This window comes from Adiantum capillus-veneris, chromosome 28, assembly GCF_014529385.1.
Source record: "Adiantum capillus-veneris isolate H3 chromosome 28, ASM1452938v2, whole genome shotgun sequence".
Taxonomy (NCBI): Eukaryota; Viridiplantae; Streptophyta; class Polypodiopsida; order Polypodiales; family Pteridaceae; genus Adiantum; species Adiantum capillus-veneris.
The window spans coordinates 105,004,749-105,029,233 of NC_140958.1; the positions used below are offsets into that span (position 1 = coordinate 105,004,749).

The following is a 24,485-nucleotide window of genomic DNA, read 5'->3' on the forward strand; positions in this document are numbered from 1 at the left end:
ATGTGATCTCGGTATAATCACAACGTGATTGCCATGTGAGCAACACACGGGGTGTGATCCCTTTGTGATCCACAAAAAGGTCAAAACCCAAGGTTTGCTTTATATGTTTCATTTATGTAACTGACAGGGAATAGCTTAACGGTAAGGCATTGGTCCAACATTCAAAGGTGAGCTTGAATACAAGTGCCCCACCTGGATGACGTCTTTATCTTCGCAAGAGAAAGAAGATTCTTTAATTATTCCTTAGATTCTTAAATCATTCTCCTTGCCCACCGTTGATCTCTATTGGGATTTGGGTGGATAGACGGGCCGCACTTTCATGCATTTAGCGACAAACAGAGGATGAGGTAGTATAAAATCCCAAGAGGGCGCTTTATGGACAAGCGCTAGGTAGAAAGAGGTGTTGGAATGAGATGTTTGGGCTGTTCATCAGAACAGCGAAGCTTCCGTCTTTGAGGTCGTCTACGAGGTTCTTCTGTACAAGAAGACTATACACACAGATTAAGGTCCATTCTTCCTGCTTTGAAGGCAACTCCGGGTCGATCGGAATACGAAAATTTTATCCCCCTCCTCCCTTCTTTGCCAGCAGAAGCTTGAAAACAGGGTTCATCGTTCACGATTCCATTGTTCCTGGCCATGCATGTTATGTGACGAAAGAAGCATGTGATGTGACGAAAGAAACCTCAGCCCTTGAGGATCGATCCCTCGTTCTGCTTACTGATCACACCAGGAAAAGCTTCTATGGCTGGCTCGGTGGGTCTACTGCTGCAGCACTACTTTTGTCCGCAGCTTTTGTGTTTGCAAAAGCCAACGAAAGTCCTACAGTTCTGCATGACTTTGACCTTAATACTACAATTTCTGAGGCACATGTTTTGGCCACGGACTCATGGAGAAGAGTCACCTCTGCCTATGATACCATTTGCATATCATTATGGAACTTTCTGGATAAAGTTTCTGAAGCAGCAACAGCAATGACTGTTTTGGCACGGTGTGTAAATGCTGTTCTCTTTACGAAGGGTGAAGATTATGCAAACGAATTGGCTCTGAGATGGAGATTGAGGGTTATCTCACTGCTGGCAGATTTGGCGGCCTCCAGTCATTCAAGACGAAGGGCTTTGATTCAAGCAGGCAATGGTTCCGTTATAGACTGGCTGTTAGAAGCTGTAGGACATGGAGAGCAGAAGTATCAACTGGTTCAGGCTGAAGCTGGTCGAGCGCTCTCTCAATTTTTGTCAGATGATGTTACGAGTGAGGTGGTGCTTGGAAGACCCAATGCTTTGTCACACTTGCTATTGTTCGCGGCTTCAATTCAACCCAACAAGAGTGCAAAGGTCTGAAATTTACAAATTTAAGTACATAACTTAATGCTTACACACACACACACACACGCACACACACAAACTCTGTTACTCTTTTGCTCTTATATTTTGGTTGACAATACAGGAGTTGGGCATCTTTCTTGGAAATGATGAGAGGACCAGAGGCAGAAGCATGCTGGTAGCGGCTTTGATGGACATTATAACTTCTAGCTGTGAGGTCGAGAAAAAAGGTGGCATTCAACCAAAGCTTTCGGGGTTGGCAGATGTCTCAGATATTTCGGCAGCTTTAAAGGTTCTTCGAGAGGGAAGTTTGTGCTTGGATGAAGCTAGTGATGAAAGCAGCAGTGACAATGGAGGCAAGGGACAAGATATTCGTGTAGATCAGGAGATTGTATGGAGTAGGTCAGGTGAATCAAGTGTTATGGGAGCTCAAAACCAATTAGTTAGCTTGCCTGGGTTTTTTTGGGGCCTTCTATCTGGTCTGGGAGGCAAGCGGTTAACTCCAGCGAAAGAGTGGCAATTAAACCTAGGGCCAGACTTGATAGCAACTGGTTCAACAGGTTCAAGGGAGATTGCAGAAAGGAAACAAGAAACTGTTAGTCATGGGCTTTGGGATGACTTGCATGGTAATCATGTGGCTGTGCCACTGGCTGCTTGGGCCGTAGCAAGTTGGGCACAAGCATCGAGCACTAATTGTGGAAAAATAGCCAGGCTCGATAAGGATGGTGATGCTATTTTTGCATGTGTGAGGGCGCCTGAGCGCACGGTCAAGTGGCATGGTGCCATTGCTGCACGCATGGTCTTGGAGAATGGGTTTTGTGAACAGGCTGCTGTTTCGTGGAGTGGTGCTCTTCTGGAAGCAGCAAAGCAAGCATCAATGGTGGAGGATATACAACTTTCCTTGACGGCACTACATTCTTTTTACGCTTGTATTCGGAAGAATGATCAAGCACGGGAACTTGCAGCCAAGAACAGTCTGAAGTTCCTGCGAGACATTGCAAAGCAGACTGCCCAAAGTGAAAAGTTGCAGAAAGCGATTTCTGAAGTACTTGAATTGCTGAGTATCCGTGGTTCAGGTTTATCATCTGAAGAGGGAAAGAAATGGTCTAGCATTTTACTTGGTTGGCTTTTCAATTCCAAATTAGACGATTCAGCTCGTCTTACAGCGTCGAAAATTCTTGCCCATGTGCTTGATGAACTGGGTCCTACTGGTATATCTCTTTCTCAAGCCTGGCTAGCCATGGTTATTCTGGGAACAGTGAATGGTTATGTTACTGATCCGGCACGGGGGGATGCTCAGGTTTCTAAGAGTGCCAAATCGAAAGCTCTTATTCAGGTAATGAGTGTTGGGTTTTTCTTGTAAATTTGGGTATGAAGTGGCAAGTACTTTTCTCCTTGTTGAGGTTATTCATTGGCATTCATACTTGGCTTGTAGGGGCAATCAAGTCAGCTGGCCTTACAAGCAGCCAATGAGCTTGCGAAAGCAGTTTTTTTGTCTATTGGAGAGATCCAAGGATCTGCTGTAGAAAAAGGGGCCTCTGATCTTCCTGAGTCGGACTGGGGAGATCTCAATAGATTGCTTCTCTTTAACATCGTTGGGAAAGTGACTAAGAAAGACAAGGGGAGGCTTACTCCCGCAAATACTGTGGAAAGTACCCTGAAGGCTATGAAGGCTTTAATAGAACTGTCAGCAGAGGACAAAGGATGTCAGCAAAGAATCATTGAGATGGGGGGCCTGCAGCTCTTAAAAAGATTCACCATTAAAGACGATTATGAGAAATTGTTGGGTTCGGCAAAATTGTCAGGTTTAGTTGAAAATCATAAAGCAAACGGGGAAACTGGTTATGTGTCCAAAGAGTCTTATGCTGCCCAACTTCGAAAACATGCTGCTCGAATGGTATCTATCTTGTCGTTTGAACCATCTGCAGCGGCTGCCATAGAGGAGGATGGCTCTTGGTGCAGTTGGTTAGAGACCTGTGCTGATAATCTGCTTTCTAGCTGCAGTGATTTGAAGACATGCAGCTATGCCCGGGCAACACTTCTGAATATGGAAGCATGCACAAATAGGGGAGGACAAAAGACTTTCAGCAAGGGACTTGTAAAGGAACAGCCCCATTATGAAGATAGGATCTTCATCATTAACACAGATTCACCCCTTTGGAGAGACTCAGATGGGCAGCAAGTTGGAAGTGCACCAGGAAGCAACTTATCTATTGCAGGGAGTAAGAATCGTCCTGACTTTCAGATGGACGTCGTTTTTGTGCATGGACTATGTGGTGGCCCTTTCAAAACTTGGCGTATATCAGATGATAAGACTTCTTCAACTAGCAAGGCTGGCTTGGTGGAGAAAATTGATGTTGATTCAGGGAGAGAGGGGACATGTTGGCCCAAAGAATGGCTTTCTCGCGATATTCCTACTTGCCGAGTGTTAACTGTGAAGTACAAGGTCTTATTATGTGCTTTCTGTTACGTCAATGAAAGAGAGCGGGCCAGCATGCATGTAGTAAACGATGTTAACTGCTTCTCATTACTTTGCAGACCAATCTTTCTCAATGGTCGGGTGCCACACTCCCCTTGCAGGTGCACTTTATGACATTCCTGTTTCTCCCCTTTTGTGTTTTACAGAAGAGGATTGTAAAGATGCTCAGTTGAGATTTGTTGACTTGTGTAGGAAACTAAGCTTTTAATTAAGGTAGCAATGTTCATGTCAAACCATTTCTTCTTGGTGCTACCCTTCTTAGACCTTTTGCAAGACATGTGTTTCACCGAAAAGCATTCCTTCGCACAAGAGAAAATTATTTCTTTGAAAACTTTCCACTTGCATTCTAATGTTGGGCTCTCTTGATGCTCTATCATGCTTAACATTTGGTCCACAATATCAGCATATATAAGTGCTCGTTTGAGGTCTAGACGTAGGTACAAATGATTCACATAATGATTGGAGGCTACATGCTCGGGCCGTTTATCACACTTGAGGTCAATACATAACATCCTATGATCCGATTCCGGATTCCATTCACCAAGTGTAAAGCTTTGTATGCATTCTAGAGTGGCTTCCGAGAACAACATATAGTCAATCACGCTAGCACCGTTGTGCTTTCTACGTGTAAAGTCATTGGTGCCTTGCCATAGAGATACACCATTTGCAATGAGCATTCCGGTACTATTGCACATATGTAGAAGTGACTTTCCATAGTGATCCACTTCTTTTGCATCATTAGAACTTCGATTTTACATATGTGAGTCATCCATTCTTCTTGAGACATGCGGCATGTCTACTTGTTGTGTGTCGTGTTGTAACATATTTGTGTGAGCATTCATGTTTCCAAAAACAATGACTTCACCTTGATCCTTGTAATGAGCAATGTCTTCCTCTAGTTCAACAAAGGACTGATCTCTATCCATATTTAAGCAAGCATAAAAGTTGGAGTCATAGTGAGGAATGTAGCAACCGGCCACAAACATGACTTGACCATTTGGTGAGCTGATTTTCAGCCATAAGTAGCGTTTATACTTATCTTCTTTGACAATGGAAACATCTTTCAAACCCTTTTTGGGCCTCCTTGGCCTCTTCGTTGCTTTGCATTTTTGGCCCACATCAAAGAATGCACATCGTATTTATCAAATCCAAGAATTCGTTGCGCATCATGCTCCCATGTTTCGACAAGAAGTATCACATCGGAGTCATTGGTAAGCTCATCAATGCCAATTCCCGCATTCCATGGATACCCGTTACAATTCCAAAAGCTTATTCGCAAGCGTGAGTTGGTCTCATAGATCACGTGTCCCTATTTGTTGGGTGGACTTGCATCCTCCTTAAGTGGCTTTTCTTCTTGAGGTGATACCTTAACCTTCTTGCTTCTTTCCTCATATACATTACAACCTGTTCCTTTGAGGTAGATCCAATCATTGTCAAGGATGATCTTTCTCTTTACCTCATCAGCCATGGTACATACAATAGGTCTTTCTCCGGAGCGAGGGACTCCTTGTTTTCCAACTCGATGTGCACCATAAGCCATGATTCCTGACATGCCAAAGTGTGTAGCAAAAAACTCTTCAATAGCAACTGCAAGAGATTGGGGTGTTTCCATGCTTTCCTCCTTGATTCCACGAATGACGATGTTCTTTGAGCGTTTTTGTCGTTCGTGCAATTCTTGAGTGTCCACATTCTCTACATTCTTTGCTTGGACAACGGCTTGCGTGATAGGAGATGTAGAAACCACATTATCCTTACATATATCAGCCCATGATTTGGATGCATTTCTCATCTCACATATATCATGTCGTATTGTATCTATTGTTTCCTCTTTCAATACATGATCACTCTCAACTTTGCTCAAGCGCTCTTTCAATACATTCATGTCAACAAGAGAGCGTTTACATTCTTGAACTTCATTCTCAAGATGCATCAAGCGTGTTGTTTGTATTTCAAGAACCTTCTTGAGGTGCTCATTCTCCACAACGAGAACTCTTAAAGTACCATTCTCCATTGCAAGTGCGCACAACTCTTCACCTTGTTTGTTGACGGTTTCTTGTAACGAGATCAAGTACGCCATGATCATTGCTTCCGTTGTTGTAGATGATGTGGTTAGATTAGCATCCAAATTCCTTGGAGATTTTGCATCATTCTCCATGGTGAGTGTGGCTTTTCCACCCTTGCGAGTTTTGTCTGACATTGCCTTCAAGTCGGCAACAAAAACGCAAAGTTTTGACAGTTTTTTCAGTTCTGAGATGCTGTTACAGCAAAGCCTTCCATTACACAGAAAAATTCTGTCTTTACATCAATGCGTAGAGGGCTTCGTGCTCTTCGATTGAGGCTATAGATTACCTAAATCGGAGTTCGGATGAGCAAGTTATGGTCAAATGAGTGAACTGTTGTCTACTAGGTCAAAAAACGGCTGAGAGAGAGAGAGAGAGAGAGAGAGAGAGAGAGAGAGAGAGAGAGAGAGAGAGAGAGTATTGCCTTGTATGAGTATTTTTATTGTTGGGGAGAAGTCTTTATTCAAGCACTTTAACCGAACGTATTACCACATCAGTTCTAGATCAGACTTGATGGTACTCGGAAGCCTCAGCTTCCTATTCTCAGGGCAAAACCCTATTCCTAAGAACCTCTGTTCCTTACCCAGAATCCTCGAAGACCAAGTTTCTCACCTTTGGAACTTTCCAGACCCATGGCATGGTATCTCTAAAGCTCTATTCCGACTCTATTCTTCCGGAGAGATCTTAGCATCAACTATGCTACCCTGGACACGAAGTCCCTTCTCGGGAATCTCTACTCCTAGATTCCAACTCGAGAGTCTATCACTCTCAAATCTGTGGATCTAATCCCGAGACCTAGTCTAATTTGTGGATCTAATCCCGAGACCTAGTCTGGAACCCTTGGTCTGATCTGACTCTGTTTCCATAGAGCGCTTTTCTCCTGTAGAGGCTCATGCCTTCCTCTGCTCCTACTTCCTCGTGCAGAGGAGGTGCACCTGCAAACAAACACTCATAGATCAAGACATGAAAAGCATTACCTGTGAAGTCTCAAAAACTCGGAACGTAACTCGGTTCTTGGAAAGCAATGTATGCTTGAAAAACTTGAAACGACTTCGACGGGATATCTGGGGCGTGTTTCGTTGTACGCTAGAAAACCTTTAAACGACGCATACGAGATGTCTCGGGAGCCTTCTCTTGAAGGAATTGTAATCGCCATCAATTACAATTTACACCTGCAAAAACAACCAAAGGACATAAACTCTCTTCAGTAGACACCGACTGTATGTACTCATGCACTAGACTCCACCATTCCAACACTTCTACAAAGACATCAGTATCGATCAAGGGTCTCAGATACAAATCCTGATCATTGTAACCATTTAGCAATCACATCCAGACCACGTTGATCTTTTCATGGATGTCACAAATTGTTGACGTGTCAAAGCCTTGAAGAAGGGAGCCGACTTGCAAATGCTGGCCGAGGGGCCTAAACCCTAAGAAGAACAAGTAACAAAAGAAGAAGTTCTACCAACTTATGGGGATCCCATCCAATGGGGCCCCAAGTGACATAAAGGATTAAAATAAAGCAGGACTCTCACACACACACAAAAGAGACTTGCGGCAGAATTTCAAAAATTGCGCTTGCATGATGACGTGGCAAGCTGTACGGAATTCCACGTTTTGCACTAGCTGATGACGTGGTAGGCTGTACGGATTTTCGTAAATTACGTTGGCAGCTATTTGGCTTTGCTTTTGGACCAGATGCTTTTGAGTTTGAAGGCTTTTTACTGTAAACTGCTTTTGGGGCCTAGGGCCTTTAAATATGAGGTTAGGGCTCATTCTCTGGCATGCTTCCTGGAGAAGGTGCAGAGTCTGGAGTATCGGCTTGTACTGTGTTGATGCAATATAAAGAAACATCGAAAGGGGCGCCAAGGTTTGGGGCCAATACTCTCTGGGGTGGAATTTCGCCACTCCATGTCGCGTGTCGTCTCTCTCTCTCTCTCTCTCTCTCTCTCTCTCTCTCTCAGTTCTGTTTTTATTGAAGTGCTAAAAGTCTGTTCGGTCTGTTCTTTTCTATTGGCACATGGTGCCTGTCTTGTGACATTGATATCAGAGCATCAAGCATGTGCTGTTCTGAAAGCATACCGGTCCCTTGTGGAATTTATTTGAGGTATCTTCGTCCCCTAACCCGGACTTATTAGCCGCTCCCACCCTTACTTCATCGCGCATCGAGCGCGCTCCCGTCTTCACCGCTCATGTCTTATAGGACATAAGCCATTAAGATCACTTGCAAGAGAAGGATCCAAGATTTGTTTCGAGCTGCTGTTTTTCTTAGTGACAGTACCATACAGATGTCTATAGCTACCAAGCCGCACACTTCCAAGGACTTGGCAAGCTTTCAGAAAAAAGAAAAAAAAAATTGCCCAAAGTTATATGGTTTCTGACATCTTTCTTCTGAGTGCAATGTCTGGCAGAGTGGGGTATCTTGAAATGCTTGCCATGGAAACCCTAGCAGATTATAACTAGAAATTTCTCGACATCTCCTAGTAGATGTCTCTTCACGAGCAGATGACCTTGGAGATCCAGTGTGATTGCTATCTTGGGACTACCATCGCCGCCAAAGAAAACACTCTCTATCCAAGAGCTGATGGACCATGCTGTGCTCGCCTACGACCTCATGGAAGGAACCTAACCCTAATTTTTGGTGCAGGTTTCAGGATGGAAAGTAAGTCGACTTTTCGAGCTCGGCTGATGTCGAGATTGCTTTTTAAGTTTGAAATCTGTTTTAGAACTTGTTTGGTGATCCTGTCAAAAATTTGTTTGAAATGGATGGTATCTGTTTTGCACCTGTTTTGGTGCGTATTTGAATTGTTTGACTTTGGTTTTAATACTGGTTTCAATGATTGGTGATTTTACTCCCGGGTGAAGTAGTGAGAAATCATGTTTGAGAATGCTTGTTCATACTCATGGCTCGGACCCTTGTGGTTATTTGCGGGGGGAGTATTGAATGATTGAAAAGTGCTGTTTTTTTTTACTCATGGCCCGGACCCTTGTGGTTATTTATGGGGGGAGTATTGTTGTGACTCCCAGCCCGGACCTGGATGGTTATGCGGGAGGAGTATTAAGAAGTCTGATCAGTGGTTACTCTTAGCACCTCCAAATGACGCAGGCTGCGGTCTGGGGGGGCGTTTGGTTGTAAAAGGGCTCTATATTTCCCGGCCCGGACCTTTTTAGGTTATGCGGGGAGAGTGATGAGGGAGTCGTTGAATATCTCCCTGCTCGGACCTTGTTAGGTTATGCGGGAGGAGCGCTCATCGGCGGCTTTATGTTTCTATGTCTTGTAACATGCATATGTGAGCATTTGTGTTGCATTGTGATGTGCCAACCATTGAATATTCCTAATTGGATGAGAGTGCCTGGATATGTAATTTTAGTGCATCAAGACACCCGTGGAAGATCAGTACGGTCTGGGTGTGATGGTTAATTTTACTACGCCGGAATATCGAGAGTTCCGATCTGGGCGAAAGGAGAAGCTAACTCCTTGATCAAAAGAGCCGAAAGGAGAAGCTAACTCCTCAATTAAAAGAGCAAACTGATTGTCCCTTAGAATGACCCTCGTGAATTTTTTTAAGCTAACTTGAGTTGTTTTGCAGATATGCTGTAATCGCGGACGATTACTCTCTTTCAAGAAGGCGAGATGTCACAAATTGCTGACGTGTCAAAGCCCTGAAGAAGGGAGCCGACTTGCAGATGCCGGCCGAGGGGCCTAAACCCTAAGAAGAACAAGTAACAGAAGAAGAAGTCCTACCAACTTATGGGGACACCGTCCGATGGGGCCCCAAGTGACATAAAGGATTAAAATAAAGCAGGACTCTCACACACACACAAAAGAGACTTGCGGCAGATTTCCAAAAATTGCGCTGGCATGATGACGTGGCAAGCTATACGGAATTCCGCGTGTTGCGCAGGCTGATGACGTGGCAGGCTGTACGGATTTTCGTAAATTTCAGTGGCAGCTTTTTGGCTTTGCTTTTGGACCAGATGCTTTTGAGTTTGAAGGCTTTTTACTATAAACTGCTTTTGGAGCCTAGGGCCTTTAAATATGAGGTTAGGGCTCATTCTTTGGCATGCTTCTTGGAGAAGGTGCAGAGTCTGGAGTATCGGCTTGTATTGTGTTGATGTAATATAAAGAAATATCGAAAGGGGCGCCAAGGTTTGGGGCCAATACTCTCTGGGGTGGAATTCCGTCACTCCGTGTCGCGTGTCGTCTCTCTCTCTCTCTCTCTCTCAGTTCTGTTTTTATTGAAGTGCTAAAAGTTTGTTCAGTTTGTTCTTTTCTATTGGCACGTGGTGCCCGTCTTGTGACAACGGATGTCTTGATCTACTAAATCGTGTTACTATCATATTCATATCCTTTCATTTAACATTTCAATCAAGCAAACCATGCTCATGACCATCCCCACAAGACAGTACATCCACATAGCATGCAGTTCACAAAATCGGACACTTAGTTCACACTGAACACCGTGTTTTCAATCATTCAATCTAGCCATCTCATTCCGTCCAGAACTCTTGATGCATCTAGATCATTGTGCAACCATCTCATCCTTCTGGAACTTTTGATGCATTCACAACAATATCCAATCATCTCATCCAGATAGACATCTTGATGTACTAGAATCTCATTAAATTCACATTCAGTTCACTTAGCCATCACATCTAGATCTCGCTGATCTCTAACAGACGTCTAGATGCACTAAGTTTACAAAATGCCGCAGACATTTCATCTTTCTCTACATGTCTCTAACAATACACATGAAAGAGCACATGTTTTAAATTCAATCAAGGAAATTTCCAATTCAGTGCATAGAGTTCATAAAGTCATTCCGCAAAATACTGTCAGCCCGTCAGTACCCTAAAATCTCAACGACAAATTAGTGACTCTATTCAATCTAGGCAATCTGTGAGTCTGTGACAAAGGAGTGGAGTGGCTCCCCTCTTGTGTAGTCCGCACCGCACCGCACCGCACCAGATTCAACCTGCTGATTCATTGGCAGCGTTTGGCATAGACATTGCTAATAGCCCAAAAGCTTCAAGGTATAGCTCTCTTTGAAGAGAATTTGCGAGGTTCTCCTCCATCCACTTGCATCGAGGGCCAAAAAGTACCTTGACCAAATCATCCGGTGGACCTAGCTTATCTTTCTGTTCTTTTCTTGTGCCCTGTGACCTGTTGGTAGCCTACCTTTCTATTCTTTTCTTGTGCCCTGTGACCTATTGGTAGCCCTGCTGACCTCCTTGTCCTTGGCACCTCAATTTGGATCGATGGAATTCTCTAATCTACCAGCTTATTTCCTTTCCTTTCTTTCCTTGTGCCCTGAGACCTGTGGGTAGCGTCTCTAGCCTCCAGTCCACTGGCACGTCAGTCTCAATCGTTGAAACCCTGAGACGCACTATCATTTGATACCTGTTCTTCTTTGAAATTCTCTGATGTACTTGCACCTGGTTCCCTTAGTTCGTCGGAACCTTCGAATGCACTACCATTTGATTCTCTTACTGCCTCGGAATCCTATGATGATATGTTATCCTTTTCCTGCGATTCATTCTCTTCTCTGAAAGACTCTTGCCCTGTTGAGGTCGATACTATCCTATTCGTAGGATCAGTCAATGAGCCGGCATGCATTCCGAATCCTTGCTTAGCATGTCCCATAATTCTCTGGATAGAGTCAGATTTCTGCTCTAGACAATACTCTCAAATCTCTTTTGGCAAACCATAGCAAAACTACTCAATCTGGTCCCTCAAAGTAATCTTCCAAAACCAACACATTGGCAAATAAGTATCCCAAAACCTCTGGGGGTAGTCATCTAATGTATCTTTCTTAGTCATGGTCAAATGATGCCTAGCTGTGATAACATCTCTTTCATATACGTGTGATATTCAAGTTGACGTGAATTTTTTAATGAATTTTACCCAAGTCGTAGGTGCTTCTCTGCGTAACAACAGAGTAGACCACCATGTTTGTGCATTTCCTTTCTAGCAAGATGCCGCCCTTCACACCTTGGAGGGTTCCGAGAACCGAAGGCGACGTCAAACTGATGTAGAAACTCAAGGGCTCGATGGGTGTCCTGGTAGCCCAAAGACGTCTCAAACCCGACGGCCTGACCCCCTTTCTTGAACTCCTTGGTGTTGACTTCTAGCCTATATAATTAGGGAAATCCACCAATTTCTCTTCTTCTGAGAGTGCTTCAAGCCTTTCATTATCTGGTTCATCTTTTTGTCAAGAGCTCTATCGAGCTCTTTCTGTGAGTATAGTTTCCTCCTTTCTGCACGCGTATGTCCTTTCAGCTTTCTTCCCTGCTTGGGAGGAGAATCAATGGCCTCTCGCCATCTCGAGCGAATCTCATCCATTGGGTATCTCCTCCATTGGGTAAGTCTTCAGGTGTTTCGCAAATTTCGGGTCTCTGGAGTACTTGATCAGTCTTTTCACACACTTGTCAACCTGCAGTTGACGTTTGTACTCTCCTCTTGCAAAGTTTCCCGTCGAAAATTTGCCCAATTCTTCATTCTTTTCTTTAGTTCTCGCGTCGGGTTTCAACTTTTCTTAGCCTCCCCCTTGAGATGTGTTATCTCTGTAAGATTCTCCGCGAGAACCCATGTGTGGTCTTGGGTTCTTTATGGCTTATGCCCCTAAGACAACGATGAAGACGGGAGCGCGCCTGATGCGTGATGAACTAAGGGTGGAAGTAGCTATTAGGTCCGGGGCAGGGACACGAAGATTCCTTGACAAACAAAATCTTGAGTGCTTTGTCAGATTCTCCTCGAGAACTCGTGTTGCAGAAGGGATCGGATCCTCCGCAGAAGAAGAATCTTTCTGAGCTCTGATACCACTGTTACAGGCTTGGACACTCCACGGGAGAAATCAATAGCAACACACAAAGAGAAATTGCAAAATCATTGAACTTTACTAGAGGCACGGGGGAGTTCCCCGCCCAGATGCACTGGCCCCAAAGATTGGCGCCCCTTTCTGTATTTCTTTATTATTACGAGTCGCAACAGTACAACTTGCGAGGGTCCTTTGCTCTCATACTCTGTGTCCAGATGCTCTGCAGAGTGAGAGGCCCAAGGACTCTTCTAAATCTACATGAGATGCCTAAAAGCAGAGCCCCCAAAAGAACTTCCTTAAAAGCATCTACTCCCAAAAGCTAGCACTAAAATCATTCAGCGCAATATGTGGAAATTCATACAGCCTGCCACGTGGCATTGGCAGCATGTCAACTCATTTTACAAAAATCCTCCTCAGAGTTCAAACAAGCTTTGGGATTTTTAAGGAGAGGCTCCTCAGTCGGTGCTCATAAGTTCTTCTAGGCTTTGTTCTTCAGTTTCTCTTGTCCACTCAACCATTTCTCTTCTTGTTGGGCATGCCACGTCTTCACTTTCTGACAAGTTGTACTTCGGTGAAGCAATATAAAGAAATACCGATAGGGACGCCAGCTCTCGTAAGGGTGGAACTCCGCCACTTCGTGTCTCGTACGTTGTGCATCTCTTTCAGTTTAATTGTTATTTGAAATGCTTAAACTTGTTCAGTTTGTTCTTTTTCGTTGGCTCGTGACACCCTGTCACAAATTGCTGACGTGTCAAAGCCCTGAAGAAGGGAGCCAACTTGCAGATGTCGGCCAAGGGGCCTAAACCCTACGAAGAACAAGTAACAGAAGAAGAGGTCCTACCAACTTATGGGGACCCCGTTCGATGGGGCCCCAAGTGACATAAAGAATTAAAATAAAGCAGGACCCGCACACACACACAAACTGATGACGTGGCAAATTTTCAAAAATTGCGTTGACATGATAACGTGGAAGGTTGTACCGATTTCCGCTTTTTGCGTTGAATGCTGTACGGATTTCCGTGGCTTTGCTTTTGGACCAGATGCTGTTGAGTTTGAAGGCTTTTCACTGTAATTGCTTTTAGGCCAAGGGCCTTTAAATATGAGGTTAGGGCTCATTCTCTAGCATGCTTCTTGGCGAAGGTGCAGAGTCTCGAGTATCGGCTTGTACTATGTTGATGCAAAATAAAGAAATACCAAAAGAGGCGCCAAGGTTTGGGGCCAATACTCTCTGGGGTGGAATTCCGCCACTCCGTGTCGCGTGTTGTCTCTCTCTCTCTCTCTCTCTCTCAGTTCAATTGTTAATGAAGTGCTAAAAGTCTGTTCAGGTTGTTCTTTTCTATTGGCACGTGGTGTCCGTCTTGTGACAGTGGTATCAGAGCATCAGGCGTGTGCTTTTCTGAAAGCATACCGGTCCCACAAAAGAGCAGACAGAGCTATTGGAATTTTATTCGAGGTATCTTCGCCCTCCAACCCGGACTTATTAGCCACTCCCACCCTTACTTCATCGCGCATCATCGCTGTGTCTTATAGGGCATAAGTCATAAAGAACCCAAGATTTGGGATTCATGGATTCAACAGAATATTTGCGGTTTCTGCTCAACGAGCTTCACGATCTTCTGATGCTGCAAAGTTTTCAACAATTTTTGAGCTACATGTTACCCCCTCTGATGCCCCAGGTGGTACCTCCTCCTCTGGAGGTGGTACCTCCTCCTCCGGCACCAGAAAGTACGAGAGCTTCCAACCGGCAACCTTCTTAGCCGTCTGTTCCGATCATGGGAGTTTTCAGGAATATGGTGCAGCCATCTGACCCTGATCCAGTGCAACCGCCTTTGCCACCGCCATTGCCCCCACCACCGCCGCCACCAGGCTACAATGGTTGGAGCCCACTTGGATACCCTTATTATCCATACCCGGGATATGCGCCTAACCAACCCAAAGATTTTAAAGATGGCGGCTCGACAATCAAATTTTTCACTTTTTCCGGGGTGAAAGATCGCAAGAAAGTATTGCAGTTCCTGTAGCAATTCGACAACATCTATGCTTTAGGGAACTATACAGAAGTATCCAAGATTTCTCGAGTAGCAGGATTTCTTATAGATAATGCTATGCAATGGTGGAGTTCAATCGTGACACAACCGCATGCTCCAAGGACCTGGCAAGCTTTCAAGACAGTTTTTGCACGTAGTTACATAACTTCGATGTTTGAAGTCCGGATTTTGGCAGAGTGGGGCAACTTGAAAATGCTTGCCACCAAAACCATGGATGACTATAACCAAAGGTTTCTCGACGTGTACCTTCAGGTGTCCTTTAAGTTCATTCCCTTGGAGGACCAGTGCAAGCGCTACACCATTGGACTACCATCACCATTGCAGGAATATTCTCTCTCCAAGCAAGTCTCTACCATGCAAGAGCTTATGGACCATACCGTGGTCGGCTACAAGCTCATGAAAGGAAAGTTGGAGTTTACCACAGAAGAACCTCCGGCCACTAACCAGAACTTCCGGCCACAACAAACAAATTCTCGGGAGTCCCGTGAAAACCAACCTCAACGGCCTCGTTTGACACGTCGTCAACGAGACGCCTTGTTACAAGAAGGCCGATGCTTCGAATGTTTCCAAACAAGGCATATGTTCAATACATGTCCTAAGCGAGCCTCGACGTCCTCAGTGCAACCTTCTGCTCCCACGTTAGACAAATCCTCGGGGCCACCTCCGGCCAACAAGGCTAGACCTGCTATTGGACTAGTACTCGATATTTATGGTATACACCTCGAGAGTTTTAATGAATTATGCAGAGCTTATGGAAAAATCACCGGCTTGAAAGTCCTTATTTTCTTTGACCCTGAAGCTATGGAGAACTTCATCCATCTAGAATTCTTAAAGTAGATGCACTTTGATTATGATGCAGAGGGTGGAGAAATTGAAGCTGCGCTAGCCACGGGGCAAACTCAGAAAGTGGTACCGCTCATTGGTGCACTTCCAGTGACTATACAAGATTATTATGGAAAAGCTGATTTCCACATTATGAAGTTGGGCAATTGCGACGTTCTCTTGGGCATGCCTTGGCACGACAAGAATGATGCAACTCTCTAGGTCCAGAACCGAACCATCACCGTGATGCAGAAGGGCAAGCCCGTTGTCCTCAAAGTTCGGTTGTCCGAACAAAACCCTGAATGACCTCTCTAGTTGTTTTCTAGTTAGATACTTTTGAACATTGTTTGAGAAAGTATTGCTTGAACTTTGTTTGAAATGGATGCTATTTGTTTTAAACCTCTCTTGGTGCCGATTTGAAATGTTTGACTCTGGTTTCATTGATTGGTGATTTTTACTCCCGGGTGGAGAAGTGAGAAATACTGTTTTGGTATTGTTTGAACCTCGGAACCACGCAGGCCGATGCATGGGGAGCGTTTCGTTGTATGCTAGAAAACCTCCGAACGACGTAGGCCGATGCCTGGGGAGCGTTTGGTTGTATGCTTGAACCTTCGAGCGACGTAGACTGCGGTCTGGGGAGCGTTTGGTTGTACAGTCCTCTGAGCTCATGGCCCGAACCTTTTTAGGTTATTTGCGGGGGGAGTGACGAGGTAGTCGTTGAGTAGCTTCATACCGCAAACCGTTTGTCTCGGGGGAGTGCTCAACGGCGCTGTTTGTTGTGTCTTGTAACATGCATATGTAAGCATTTGTGTTGCATTGTGATGTGCCAATTACTGAATATTCCTAATTGGATGAGATTGCCTGGGTATGTAATTTTAGTGCATCAAGACACCCGTGGAAGATCAGTATGGTCTGGGTGTGATGGCTAATTTTACTACGCCGGATTATCAAGAGTTCCGATCTGGACGAGAGGAGAAGCTAACTCCTTGATCAAAAGAGCCGAAAGGAGAAGCTAACTCCTTGATCAAACAGTTGAAAGGAGAAGCCAACTCCTTAACAAAAAGAGCAAACTGATTGTTCCTCGGTATGTCCTTTGAAATGACCCTTGGAATTTTTTTTTGAGCTAACTAGAGTTGTTTTGTAGATATGCTGTAATCGCGGACGATTACTCTCTTTCAAGAAGGGGAGATGTCACAAACTGTTGACGTGTCAAAGCCCTGAAGAAGGGAGCCAACTTGCAGATGTCGGCCAAGGGGCCTAAACCCTAAGAAGAACAAGTAATAGAAGAAGAGGTCCTACCAACTTATGGCGACCCCGTCCGATGGGGCCCCAAGTGACATAAAGGATTAAAAGAAAGCAGGACTCGCACACACACACACACAAACTGATGACGTGGCAAATTTTCGAAAATTGCGCTGACATGATGACATGGCAGGCTGTACGGATTTCCGCGTTTTGCGCTGACTACTGTATGGATTTTCGTGATTTACGTTGGCAGCTTTTTGGCTTTGCTTTTGGACCAGATGCTTTTGAGTTTGAAGGCTTTTCACTGTAATTGCTTTTTAGGCCAAGGGCCTTTAAATATGAGGTTAGGGCTCATTCTCTGGCATGCTTCCTGGCGAAGGTGCAGAGTCTCGAGTACCGGCTTGTACTGTGTTGATGCAATATAAAGAAATACCGAAAGGGGCGCCAAGGTTTGGGGCCAATACTCTCTGGGGTGGAATTCCGCCACCCCGTGTCGTGTGTTGTCTCTCTCTCTCTCTGTCTCAGTTCAGTTGTTAATGAAGTGCTAAAAGTCTGTTCAATCTGTTCTTTTCTATTGGCACGTGGTGCCCGTCTTGTGACACACCCTCCCGTTACATGTGTACATTCCATTCACGCAATCAAAAGCAACTACCACATCGGCAATGGTGTGGGGGCCCTTGAGAGGGTTGGTTGGGACCCCATTAGGTGGCATTTCCTCCTCTCTCTCTCTCTCTCTCTCTCTCTCTCTCTCTCTCTCTCTCTCTCTCTCTCGAACAGCGCTGCTTGTGCATTAGCGTTTCGAGTAGCAAGGGGCAGCACGCAGGGAGCCACGGCAACAAAATGACGCGAAGACTTTTCGAAGTAAGGTGCAGCAGCGTGTAAGGTGCAACCATTGCGTAAGGAACCATGAAACCGGCCCGTAGGGCGGTAGGCGTTGGCTTTCACCCGAAATTATTTACTTTAGTCACACACACACACAGAGCACTTGCAAAGGAGACCTGTAACGGGAATTAACACTTAATCACACACACGGCTCGGAAGCTAGAATGCTCCGAGGAGACGTCGACAACCTGTAGGCCCCAAAATTGGGGCCCCTTTCGGTATTTCTTTATTCTTTAGGAGGGTAAAGTACAAAGAAGAGTCCTGGGAATCCTTTGACTGTATCCCACTAGATACCGCCTGTTTTGGCCAAATTTCGGCAGCATAACAGCCCCAAAACTTGCGCGAAACCAATTCCCCTGCTGGAACTCGCTTCTATTGGCGTATACCCTCTGATTCCTGTCCAAAAACAGTAAATTCAGCACGCTGTATTTACTGGTTTTTGCCCTGTTTTCAGCCCCAAACAGTCCCCTAACTGTCCTCTGCCAGTGGGGCACGATTCCCAATGGTCCTGGCATCTGTAGGGCTGAAAAACAGTAAAATTACAGCGCATACACAGCGCTGATTTTGCACCTGTATGGTGAGGTTATGACCCTCACCAGTGCCTGCTTTGGAGCAGCAGCTAGCTACCCTTGTTCCTGCTCAAGGAGGCTCTTGCCTCAGCACAAAAGCATGAACCCACACAACTGTACATCAGTCAAATGAATAGCCCTCTTGTGGGGCATCACATAACTGCACGTAGGGGAGAGAGAGAGCCGTGTGTAGTGTGCAGGGCATCACTCCTAGCACCACACTGTACATGAAAGGGAAAGGAAGCACTCCATAGCTCTTAACCTGTGACAAAAACTGAAATGAGGCCTCTCCCAGCATAAAATTCAGCGCCACTTCTTCTGCAAGAGGAAAGTGCATGAAAATTCGACACTTGGCGCATTTACAAGCATCTGTCCGTTTCGGGTTCGCCGCTTAAAAATATCCTGACCGGTTGCCCAGTCGACTTCGTGGCAGAGTTATAAAATGTTCCCCTAGTCATACCGGAGGTAATGACGCGAAAACATTTCACGGCCCAAAATAGCAGTTCCCTAAATTTTAGGAGATGCTTCCGTTGGGCTCCCTCTGGTCTTCTGACCATCTATCCTCATTGGAGCCGCATCCAAAAGTGCAATGTGGCCCCACTGTCGGATACTTTTTGTTGGTAGTCCCACCGTGACTTTACGCCTTAATTGAGTTCACTTCCTAGTATCCACCAACTTGCTAAGTGCGACGGGGGGACCTATATGATCTTGCTCTGAGCCTAGACATCCTCTTACTATACGAATTCCAGTGCCGACCACTTCCCGTCTATGGGTGAATCTACCGTTCACATTGGACATACAATGTCCGACCGTTTGCTACTTCAAAAAGAGGGTCTCAAAACAAATAAAATAAACCCCATTGGAAAGAAACCAACAACCAAGGTTAGCAGTTGCCACATCTCTGTGACATGGTTAATAACTTCCTCGTGACATACCCCCCTCTTGAAATCGCAAACGTCCTCGATTGCATACAATAAATACACGCCACTGATGATCTTGTGCTATCAACACTCTTTTATCATCGCATGTATCCGCAAGAAAGGTCGTAACATACATAGATACAAATGACTTAATGAGGCCTTCATACTTTTGCCATTTCCATCTATGGCACTGAATTCATATGTGCATTTGATGTACTAGCTCTATCATTACCCCTCCTTTGCACACGTTGGGTTGGGGCATAAGTAGGCTGTAACCCAAAGGCTTCAAGGTAAAGCTGCAATACATTTGGTGACTCTAACAGTTCATGCTCTTCCATCCACTTTGCATCCATAGGCGGATAGTTCTTGAACTTCACCAAATAGCGTCTTGCAACTTGTCCTTTAACTTTTCTGTCCTTATGTGCCAAAACTTGCTCAGGTACCAGGATCTCATCAAGTTCCTCAACTTCTGGCTGATCCTCAACTGGCATATCTTCTGGCACATCACCCATGAAGGGTCTTAGAAGACTCACGTGAAACGCATTATGAATCTTCCACGCATCAGGCAATTTCAGCCTGTAAGCCACATCGCTGATCTTGTCAAGCACTTGAAAAGACCCATAGTAACGCATGCTGAGCTTAGGAAACAGCCGTTCCTTGCCCTTCATTTTCTTTAACCTTGCCTTTTCGAACCTTAACAGAACCCAATCAACAGGTGATAACAACAATTCACGACGGTGACAACCAGCAGCCTTTTTCTGCTTTGCCTGAGTCTTCTCCAAGGCAACTTTAATTTTCTTATACATCTCATCGATGTTCTCAACATATCGATCTGCCTCAAAAGATCTTGTCCTTTGTATGCAAAATGGGAGGAACCTTTTTGCCGCCTTCAACAATCTCAAAAGGTGCCTTGCCAATAGACGAATGCACCGTATTATTGTATGCATACTCAAGCATAGGCAAATACTGTTCCCACTTGCCCTTATTATCTGACACATAGCATTTCAGCAGATCTAAGACAGTAGAATTAGCCTCTTCTGACTGTCCATCAGTTTGTGGATGAAACGAAGACAAAAACTTGAGCGTAGTGCCCATGTTCTCAAACAATCCTCTCCAGAACAAACTGGTCATGCAAGGATCACGATCACTGATAATCGATTGTGGCATACCATGGTACTTAAACACATTGTACATGAACAAGCGTGCCATTTGATCAGATTTTATCTTCTTCCTGACAGGGATAAAATGGGCTTGCTTGCTGAACCTGCAGATAATGGTCCATATACCATCATTCCTTGTTGGCGTCCTTGGAAGATCAAAGATAAAGTCCATAGCAATGCTTTCCCATGGCTTATCCGGAACCGGCAGTGGTTGTAACAACCCTGGTGCCTTTTGCTTGTCAAACTTGACTTTTTGGCAAACTATGCATGCTCGCACAAAGGCATCCACATCTCTCCTCAAGGTAGGCCAATAGAAGAACGTCTCTACCGCTTTAACTGTTGCATCAATGCCACGATGCCCTACATACGGTGGGACATGACTCTCTTCCATGACCTTATGTCGCAGTGGCCTAGTGACACAAAGTCTGCCGTGCATCATCATAAAACCATCTCTGAGGAGGTAGTGCTCGTGATGTTGCCCCTCTTGTAATTGTTCAAAGATCCTTGCAAAATCTTCATCAGCAGTATATTGTTCCTTCATGTCATCTAACTCATGATGATAAGGAATTGACACAACTGAAATTTGTGGCTTTCTTGATAACGCATCAGCCACAACATTCTTCTTACCTTCCACATGCATAATCTGGAAGTGGAACATGGAAAGAATGTTTGCCCATCGCATATGCTTTTGGGATAACTTTGACTGTGTCAAGAAGTATCGCAAGGTCTGATGATCTGTTTGGACAACAAAATCAGTACCTAAGAGGTAGTGCTTCCAGCTAGAAAGCGCATGAATCACGACCAAGAGCTCTTTCTCATAGACTTGCATAGTCCTCTCTGGCCCTTGCAAAATTCGGCTTTCACAAGCTACTACCCGTCCATCTTGCATTAGCACTGCTCCGATGCTACTGCCACACGCGTCACACTGGACCACAAATGACTTCCTGAGATCTGGCAAAACAATAACTGGATCTGAAGTCAACTTTTCCTTTAAGAGACTAAAAGCTGAAATCTCTTTTTGGGTCCATCTGAAAGTGACTTCTTTCTTTTGCAATGCGTGAAGAGGCGATGCTATCTCTGCAAAATTTCTCATAAACCTTCTATAGTAGGAACACAATCCCAAGAAGCTTCTGACATCGTGCACAGTCTTCAAGTCTGGCCATGTCTTGATAGCTTCGACCTTTGCGGGATCCATTCTAACACCATCCTTTGAGACTATGTGGCCCAGAAAGTGGATCTCTTCAAGGAAGAATTCACTTTTCTTAGGATTGACAAGTAACCTGTGACTGCGCAGCTCTTCGAACACAATGGTCAAGTGATGCCTATGCTCCTCTTCATTCTTCGAATACACTATCATGTCATCGAAGAATGTTCCAACAAACTGTTGATGCGAGCGGAAAATCCGGTCCATCATTCTGTTGAACGTGGCAGGAGCATTTGTTAGCCCAAACGGCATCACTAGAAACTCATAAAGACCAAATGTCGTTCTAAACGCAGTCTTGTGCACATCCTCTGGCCTTATACGAATCTGATGGCACCCACTCTTAAGGTCTATCCTGCTGAAAATTGCAGCACCCTCTAAACGATCGAGAATATCATCAATGCGAGGAATAGGAAACCTATTCTTGATGGTATTCTTATTTAACGCACGGTAATCAATACACATGCGCCATGAGCCATCCTTCTTTTGCACTAGGAGCACTGGGGAGCAAAAGGGTGAAGAACTAGGCTGAATCAGCCCCTTCTCTAATAACTCCTCAACCTGGCCCATAATCTCTTTCTGCTGCGCCGCACTAACCCTGTAGGGAGGTCTATTTGGCGGGCTACACCCTGGCACCAAATCTATCCGATGGTCCTCAAGTCTCTCTGGCGGCAATTGCGACGGTAATGAATAAGAAAAACAGTCACTAAACTTTTGCAAAAATGCTGACCTTTCTTTATCTAACATAGATAAATTTGATTGATCACTATCTGAGACATCACGTGCAAAAATCAAGTACACAGAAAGATGATTCTTTATTACAGTAGTGATAGCAGAAGCAGATACAATAGGGACTGACTCTCCTTTAAGCTTAACATCCAAGATGTGAGTTTTGCCCCTATGCTATACAATGATCTTTTTGTTGTAGGCATCCAAGACTCCATGCACTCGGAACATCCACGGGATCCCCAACAAGGCGTCACAAGCTTCCAGCGACATGATGTAAAACTCTTCAGTGTCCACATACGACTGAATATGCAGACGCAGTTTTCCAATGATGGGAGTAACACACTCTGAGTGGCCAGGACATGCCAACCCTGCCTCTGCTGTGTACCCCATCTCTTCGGCTCTAATGCCCAGCTTCATAGCTAACTCTGGTGAGATAAAGTTGGCTTTGGCACCTGGATCAAAGAAGATGAGTGCCGTCTGATCCCTAACTTTACCCCATGCCCTGCATAACTCACTGGCATTTGTGCTGGGCTTGTCACCCACCATGTCTGGCACTAAACCTGCCGTGGGTTTTGGCTTCTTGCCTTTGTGGTCTTCTTTATCCTCTGAGTCAGCTGGCCTTTTCCTTTGTGGACAATTGATAGAAAAGTGACCAGGCTGCTCGCATATAAAGCATTTGTTCTCAGCCATTAGGACCTTCTTTTCCTCGAGCGACTTGCGCACAAAAGGCTTCCTTTTCTGTTTCTTTGCGTGCGCTCCAGAAGTCCCGGCTGAATCCTTGTCTTTGGTGGCCTTTTCTGACCCCTGTGACGCATCAGGAGCCGTTTTCACAAAGGGCTTCTTCGCTGAATTTTTCTTTCGCTGCCCTCCTTTGTCACTGCTCGGAAATCCACTGTCCTCTCCTTTCAACAAGGCAAGACCAGTGTTCGCAACTTCCATAAATTGAGTAAGGGTAGCCACTCTGTTCTTTGTACAGTAATCGCGAAGCCCTTTAGGCAGCCCACAACAGTACTTCTCTATCTGCTCTGTCAATGGCACAAATTTGTAGGAGGTCACTGAAAGTAATGCTTTACAAAACCTCCTATTGTACTCCAGGAAGCTCTTGCACGAAGTTGCCGTAAGTTGGTGCCAATCTGTCAGGACGTCAGCTTCAAATTCATTTGACAGCCAAGCAGATGCAAACATTTGCTTGAAGTAAACCCAAGTGGCGGGTGCCTGTCCTTGCATTAACAATGTCGTCCACCATGTAAGCGCATTGTCCTTTAAGAAAGTGGCAGCTTTCCTGACCTTCGAGGCCTCTGTAAAATTCCCTCCCGCATAAGCTGTATCAAACTGCTGGAGGAAAGTGAGTGCCTTTGTCTTGTCCTCGAAACCACTGAAGGTACTGAACTTTACCGCTGCGCCACCTTCTTTGTAAGCCTTCGGCTTCTCTAGTGCCCCCAAATTGTCATACGGAATGGTCTGCAACATGGGCACTGTACTAGGCTTCATCGGCACGTGTTGGCCATTCACATTTTGCGTCAGAGGTGCGATATCTGGCTGCTGTCCAGAAAAACCAGCCATGCCAAACTGACCCTGTGGCACCCCAAACTGACCCTGGTTGCAGTGGAAACCTTGTTGCATGCCGATACTACCATACATGGGGTTTGGCATGATGCCTTGCATACCCCCGAACACTGTTCCTGGCATGTACGGCTGACTTCTAGACGCATAACCAGCCATACTTTGGAACACTGATCCACCCCCGAAATACCCAGGATGTACTGTGGGTGGTGGAAAAACTGAATGCATAGCCTGGTATCCAGCTCCCTGTCCATTCAAGACAGCATGCTGGCTCTGAAAGGTGGCGGGCTGAACTGGCATAACTTGTGGAATAGGCGTTCTAGCCACCTGTTTAAGCACGGGAGGAACCTGCTTTGGAGCCCCCGACTCCGCAACATGCGAGTGTTCCCTTTCCTCCTGCGTCACATGAAGTACCTGGGCTTGAGCATCAACAAGCTCCGTACGCGGCGTAGGTTGCCTATTTTGCTGTTGCACTGGTGGCGCTTGCAAGAATTCCATAAACCTCGGATTCTGCACCAGTTGCGAAAAGACATTCACTACGGCAACTAACTCAGTCTTGAACGCATCATCCTCAAGTTGCCCTGTCATAAAGCCCTGTAGTACTGGAGGGACATTCACGTTGACAAGAGGTACAGACTGACGTGGCCGTGAGCTCTCGCCAATCTCA

General features: G+C 45.2%; 1 protein-coding gene across 1 annotated transcript in view; it reads left to right on the top strand.

Annotated features, from left to right (window-relative positions):
* The first annotated feature begins 318 nt into the window (after window positions 1-318).
* Window positions 319-24,485, top strand: part of LOC147421016 (alpha/beta-Hydrolases superfamily protein) — a 47,714-nt gene continuing 23,547 nt past the window's right edge. The window contains exons 1-4 of the mRNA XM_086505211.1: window positions 319-1,331; window positions 1,444-2,655; window positions 2,755-3,765; window positions 3,858-3,899. Of these exons, the coding sequence (XP_086361337.1) occupies window positions 414-1,331; window positions 1,444-2,655; window positions 2,755-3,765; window positions 3,858-3,899 (3,183 nt within the window). The 5' untranslated portion in view covers window positions 319-413. The remainder of the gene's footprint in view (window positions 1,332-1,443; window positions 2,656-2,754; window positions 3,766-3,857; window positions 3,900-24,485) is intronic.